Here is a 6000-nt window from a genome sequence, read left to right as displayed (position 1 = left end):
TTCTTATCCCTAGCAAAAGTCTTCGCTGGGACCACGAAAGAGGCAGAGAGCAGGGTAGTCTTCAGAGTCGCTCAGTCCAGCCCTGGACATCAGGTTGAGTGAAATCTGAATCTCAGCTCTACCACTTTCCAGCTCTCAACTCCCTTGACCTCCAAGCCCCTGCTTCCTCAGACAGAAAGTGGGTTTAAGAATAGAACCAACTTTGTCGTTACTGTGAACACGGAGGAAGATAACGCTGGTAGAGCTCCCCAGAACATCAGCACCCACACCAGTGCTGACCTGAATACTAGAGGTTACAGGGCCGCGGTGAAGATGATGGTGACGACTCTTAATCACTGTCAGCTTGCGGGTAGAGAGTTCATTCTAGATCCTCCTGTCCACCGCCCCCGCCCCAATACACGAGGCCTCCCGACCTTAGCATCCCAGGCAAGCTCCCCCCGCCACCCCGCGCACGGCCACCGTGACCCCAGGGCGGGCGCCAGGCGCCGCCGCAGGACCCCGTTACCTGGGGCCAAACGCGACCTGTCGCCACCTCGCGTCCTGGGCCCTGCCTCCCTCCCGGCCGCCTCCCGGTCCCGCAGCTGCGGCGGCGGCGCCCCCAGCCCAGCCCGGCCCGGGCGGCGCGGGATGCCTCGGCGGGGCTGGCGGCGGCGGCCACGCGGCGCGCTCCGGCGGAGGGGAGGGGGCTCCGCGGCGGCGGCAGTGGCGGCGGCGGCGGCGGGGGGCAGAACCCAGAGGCGCGGCGGCGGCAGCGGAGGAAGAGGAGGAGGAGGAGAAGGATGCAGGAGGCTGCGGGCGGCGGCGCGGCCCGGTCCGCAGTGAAGCCCGCGGCGCCCGAGGCGCAGGGAGTGGCCGTCGCCTCCTGCGCGCACCATTCCTGAGATGGCGGCGGCGCGGCGGCAGCTCGGGGAGCCGAGGAGGGGTCAGCCGGGCGGGGGCTGAGCCCCGCCGGCCCGGGAGCTCGCCGGGGACCCTCGCAGGTGGCCGAGCCCCGGTCGGCAGGCAGGCCTGCAGAGCGGAGAGGCCGGGGGCGGCCCCGGAGCGGAGCGCGGCGCCCGGCCCGGGGAGGCCGCGATGGCGAACGCAAGCGAACCGGGCAGCGGCGGAGGCGGCGGCGGTGGGGAGGCGGCCGCCCTGGGCCTCAAGCTGGCCACGCTCAGCCTGCTGCTGTGCGTAAGCCTGGCGGGCAACGTGCTGTTCGCGCTGCTCATCGTTCGGGAGCGCAGCCTGCACCGCGCCCCGTACTACCTGCTGCTCGACCTGTGCCTGGCCGACGGGCTGCGCGCGCTCGCCTGCCTCCCGGCCGTCATGCTGGCCGCGCGGCGGGCCGCGGCCGCCGCGGGGGCGCCGCCGGGCGCGCTGGGTTGCAAGCTGCTCGCCTTCCTGGCCGCGCTCTTCTGCTTCCACGCCGCCTTCCTGCTGCTCGGCGTGGGCGTCACCCGCTACCTGGCCATCGCGCACCACCGCTTCTACGCCGAACGCCTGGCCGGCTGGCCGTGCGCCGCCATGCTGGTGTGCGCCGCCTGGGCGCTGGCGCTGGCCGCGGCCTTCCCGCCCGTGCTGGACGGCGGCGGCGGCGGCGACGACGAGGACGCGCCGTGCGCCCTGGAGCAGCGGCCCGACGGCGCCCCGGGCGCGCTGGGCTTCCTGCTGCTGCTGGCCGTGGTGGTGGGCGCCACGCACCTCGTCTACCTCCGCCTGCTCTTCTTCATCCACGACCGCCGCAAGATGCGGCCCGCGCGCCTCGTGCCCGCCGTCAGCCACGACTGGACCTTCCACGGCCCCGGCGCCACCGGCCAGGCGGCCGCCAACTGGACGGCCGGCTTCGGCCGCGGGCCCACGCCGCCGGCACTCGTGGGCATCCGGCCGGCCGGGCCAGGTCGTGGCGCGCGCCGCCTCCTCGTGCTCGAGGAGTTCAAGACAGAGAAGAGGCTGTGCAAGATGTTCTACGCCGTCACGCTGCTCTTCCTGCTCCTCTGGGGGCCCTACGTCGTGGCCAGTTACCTGCGGGTCCTGGTGCGGCCCGGCGCCGTCCCCCAGGCCTACCTGACGGCCTCCGTGTGGCTGACCTTCGCGCAGGCCGGCATCAACCCCGTCGTGTGCTTCCTCTTCAACAGGGAGCTCAGGGACTGCTTCCGCGCCCAGTTCCCCTGCTGCCAGAGCCCCCAGGCCACCCAGGCCACCCTCCCCTGCGACTTGAAAGGCATCGGTTTATAAGTGGCCCTACCACCACCTGCACCCCAGCCCGGCCTCTCTCTTTGGCTTGGACAGTGACGTCTTTTCTGCCCCTTCGGCCCCCTTTTTAATTTTCTACGCTGCCTTCAAAACGACTCTCGAAGTGCATCATCACTTGGATTGTACAGACTCCAATTGTACAGGGGTAGGGTTTCGAAGTCTCAGCCCCACCCCAGCTCCTGCGATTGTCCTCCTAAATATATTTTCATCCTGACAGTAGGTCCTGGAGTCTTTGTACTTGTACTGATGTCTTTTATGCCATGTGTTACTCTTTTTTCTTTTTTTTTTTTTTTAAATAAAGGCTAATTTTCTTCATGCAACCTTTCCTAAAGACCATGGCCAGTTTTCTACAGAAGCTATTTTTGACAACCTCAAGTGGCATTACATTTTGCAGTGAAGTAGAGGAACCCAGAGGGGCTTCACCAGTTCGATTTCTTGAGGGTCTTCTGTTGGAAGCAGGAGACAGAGGGAAAGTTGTCTCGAGTTCCCTCTGAATTGCCGGCCTGGGGTCAGCTGGACTGCTCTGGTTCATTGGAAGGCGTTGAGAACTTTGATCAGTATTGATAGTGAATTTAAAGAGCAGAGATGGGAAAGAGTAGCAAGGAAGTCATTTTTAATAGGTGACAACACAAGTAAGATTTGTTTCCTACCTTGCTTTATACACTAGGAAATGCCCATCAGTGACAAACTGCTCTCTGTATTATACCAATCTTGAGTGGCAACATTTCTGTAAAATTGCACCTTTCAAAAGAGTAAAAAGTGTTTTGGTTAGTAATGGTGTGGAGAAAATAACAGTATTGCATGTTTTTGTATGTACTGATTGTGGTTGATGGATTGGGAGGGCTCTCCGAGACAAGCAGAGTACGACATCAAAACTGTTCAGGTATTTTTGGCCAATAAAAATTTAAAAACTTTATGGAAACAGTTTTTGCTTTGAGGAGCCCAGTTTTATTCTGTCTTATGAAACTGATTTCCACTTTGAAAATTGTTCTTCTTTCGTTCATGGTATAAATGGATGGACTATAATGATACTCTACTTCTGTGAGACAAAGCATTTCCTTAAAATGTTTGCTAGGTTAAGCTGTGCTGTTCTCCTGATGGTTATTTTAAATTAATAATGAGAACTATAATTTTAAGTACTACTTATTTGTTAGGCACATTGTAACCTTAAATTGAAAGATAAATTCGGCAAGTACTGTACAATATTTTTTCGCTTACAATGCTACATTTTTATCAATGTATCTTCCGTTTTGAGGGTTTATATCTGTATTTCTCTTTGCATTATATAAATATACCAGTATTTTCATTCTGGAGTGGGTTTTTGTTGCTGTTGTTGTTTGAGGCTGTGACAGGTGGTAATATCCCTCTAAATAAGGTACTCATGTTCTATTATCCTTTTAGTGCATACTGTTTGGTTCACCGTAATTTCAAAGACATTTAGAGGCTTGTTTACTTAAAATGCAACATAAAAAATCTGTAGATCTTCTCTTAAAGGAAAGAAACAGTATATATATAGTTTTAGAACTTTTTAATGAATCTATAAAACATGAGTATGAGCAGAGTAATCACTTTGAGAAAATAATAACATAGGTGCAGTAAATATATTGAAATTTCAATTGGGCATAATGTAAACTATTAAATATTCAGTCCAAGATGGATTAAGTCATAAGCGGGTGTGGCCGGCTTATCTCAGGTGAATGGTCAGCATTATTTTATTTTTTTCTGTAAATATCAATCAGTCTATGCAGAGAGTCTCATATTTGGAAGACATGAGTAATTATTAGCCTATCTCTCCCCAGATCATAGACCAGGTAGACATTAATTACCCAGGGGCTACTCATCAGATATCTCGGCTTACCTAAAGTCAGGTCCAAAAAGTACATATCTCCTCATCCAACCCTCCACCCACCTAAGTGATCCAAGCTCAAAAACTAGAAGTCACTAAGCCCATGTGATATTCAGAACTTTTAGCACCTGCCATGGCACAGGAACCAGTCCGTCACAGGACTGCTAACTCCTGTGCGACCCCATAGGCAAGTAGCTCAAGGGCACAGAGACATCCTGTGGGCTTTATATGGCCTTGAGTGCATGGTATTTTTTTCACAGGAGAATCTATAACTCAGGGATTCTCAAATGTTAACATTCATAATAATAACTACCTTAAGTACTTGCAGGGTCCAGAGATGCTTACTAGGAGTTGAGATGGGGCCCAGAAAAAAGCATTTTTAAGAAGATTCCCAGAAGTTGGAGGCAGACTTGCAGGCCTCTGCTCGAACATGGATTTACCATGTGTACAAACTTGGTCTGGTTGTGTTTTGCTTTGTTCTGATTGGATGACAGATTTCTAATGAGGAATCAGGTGACAGGTAGTGAGAAATGACAGCCAACTGTAAAGGAAGAAGAAAGAACCAAGAGAGGCAGAGAAATTAGCTTTCCAGGGGAATACTGTGCAGGAGCAAAAATCCCCTCGCACCTCAAGAGCTATTTTCAACATTGAATTTATTAAGCCTGTACTTTGATTATTAATTCACATTAATAAAAAAATCATCAGGAAAAGGTTAGTTGTGTTTCAGAATACTCATTGTACCAGGATAGGTACAATGTATTTGGGGAAGACTTCCATTAACATAGGAGCCCGTGGTGGCTCAGATGGTAAAGAGTCTGTCTGCAGTGCAGGAGACCTGGGTTCGATCCCTGTGTCGGGAAGATCCCCTGGAGAAAGAAATGGCAACCCACACCAGTATTCTTGCCTGGAGGAGCTTGCCTAGCAGGCTCCTCCATCCATGGGATCCACAGAGAGTTGGACATAACTGAGCGATTTCACTTCACTTTCCATTAAAATAGTTCATTTCTTTAATTGAAAATTTTATTTAGCATAAACGCTCCCGCTCCTCCCTGAGTGAAACAAATGAGTTATGTCTATACTTGAAGCAAAAGAAAATAAATGGCTTGTCTATAAACCTTTCTCTGGGTATCCTGGCATGGAATTCTTGGGTCAAAAGTGAGCATTTTTAGGTCTTTTGATACCATATGGTCAGATCACTTTGCAGAAAGACTTCTATCTACTTAGATTTCCACCTGACCATTCATTTTTTTAAAAATGAAGTATCTCAAAATGCAGAAGCGAAGAACAAATTAATAATCATAATAATAAATAGGAATCTCCATTTCCACTATTCAGCCAAGTTTTGCCAAATCTTGTCAGTCTTGCTGTACTGGTTTCTACCTTTTTTCCTTCCCTTTCCTTTCTTCCCTTTTTCCTCTTCTTGCTTTCCCTCCTCCCTCTCTTATTCCTCCTCTTCTCCCATTTCTTTTATTTTCTTCCTTTCCTTCCCTTTCTCTTTTTTCCTTCCTTTCTCCCTCCTTTGGAAAGGAAGAAAAAATGACACAAGCACTTCTGCCAAGCCTTTGGTTTCATCATCAGTCATCTACATCCTCAAGTCCCCTGCCTGTAAGAGGTTCAAGATCCCCGGTTCAGAAAGGGATCACTGGGTCGGTAGGATTGGTTCTACTCTTCACTGTCTTTCCATGACCCATAGGCTCAAGTGCAAATTTCTGGTCTGCCACAGGCAGCCTACTGCGGTCTGGCCCCTCCACCACTCTGGCCTCATCCTCCCCTTGTATTTCCATTTCTCCCTTCTCTGGTTGCCTTTGTATAAATTCTAACTAGGAAGCCCGTCCCCCTTCTCTGTGTGGGGAATCCCTCACCAACTCCTCTTGGGCAGAGGCAATATTCACAATATTTGATAACTGGGATGGTGCGAG

General features: G+C 52.0%; 1 protein-coding gene across 1 annotated transcript; it reads left to right on the top strand.

Annotated features, from left to right (window-relative positions):
* The first annotated feature begins 684 nt into the window (after positions 1 to 684).
* On the top strand, positions 685 to 3541 carry GPR27 (G protein-coupled receptor 27). Its single transcript, XM_061397389.1, has one exon. The coding sequence runs from the start codon at positions 1075 to 1077 to the stop codon at positions 2215 to 2217; it is 1143 nt and encodes a 380-aa protein (XP_061253373.1). The 5' UTR covers positions 685 to 1074; the 3' UTR covers positions 2218 to 3541.
* The last annotated feature ends 2459 nt before the right edge of the window (positions 3542 to 6000 follow it).

This window comes from Bos javanicus, chromosome 22 (genome assembly GCF_032452875.1).
Source record: "Bos javanicus breed banteng chromosome 22, ARS-OSU_banteng_1.0, whole genome shotgun sequence".
Taxonomy (NCBI): domain Eukaryota; kingdom Metazoa; phylum Chordata; class Mammalia; order Artiodactyla; family Bovidae; genus Bos; species Bos javanicus.
This window is presented reverse-complemented; position numbering and strand designations above follow the sequence as displayed.

What these genes read in the sequence shown, in the direction of transcription:
- GPR27 (XM_061397389.1), top strand. Translation starts at nt 1,075, where the DNA reads ATGGCGAACGCAAGCGAACCGGGCAGCGGCGGAGGCGGCGGCGGTGGG.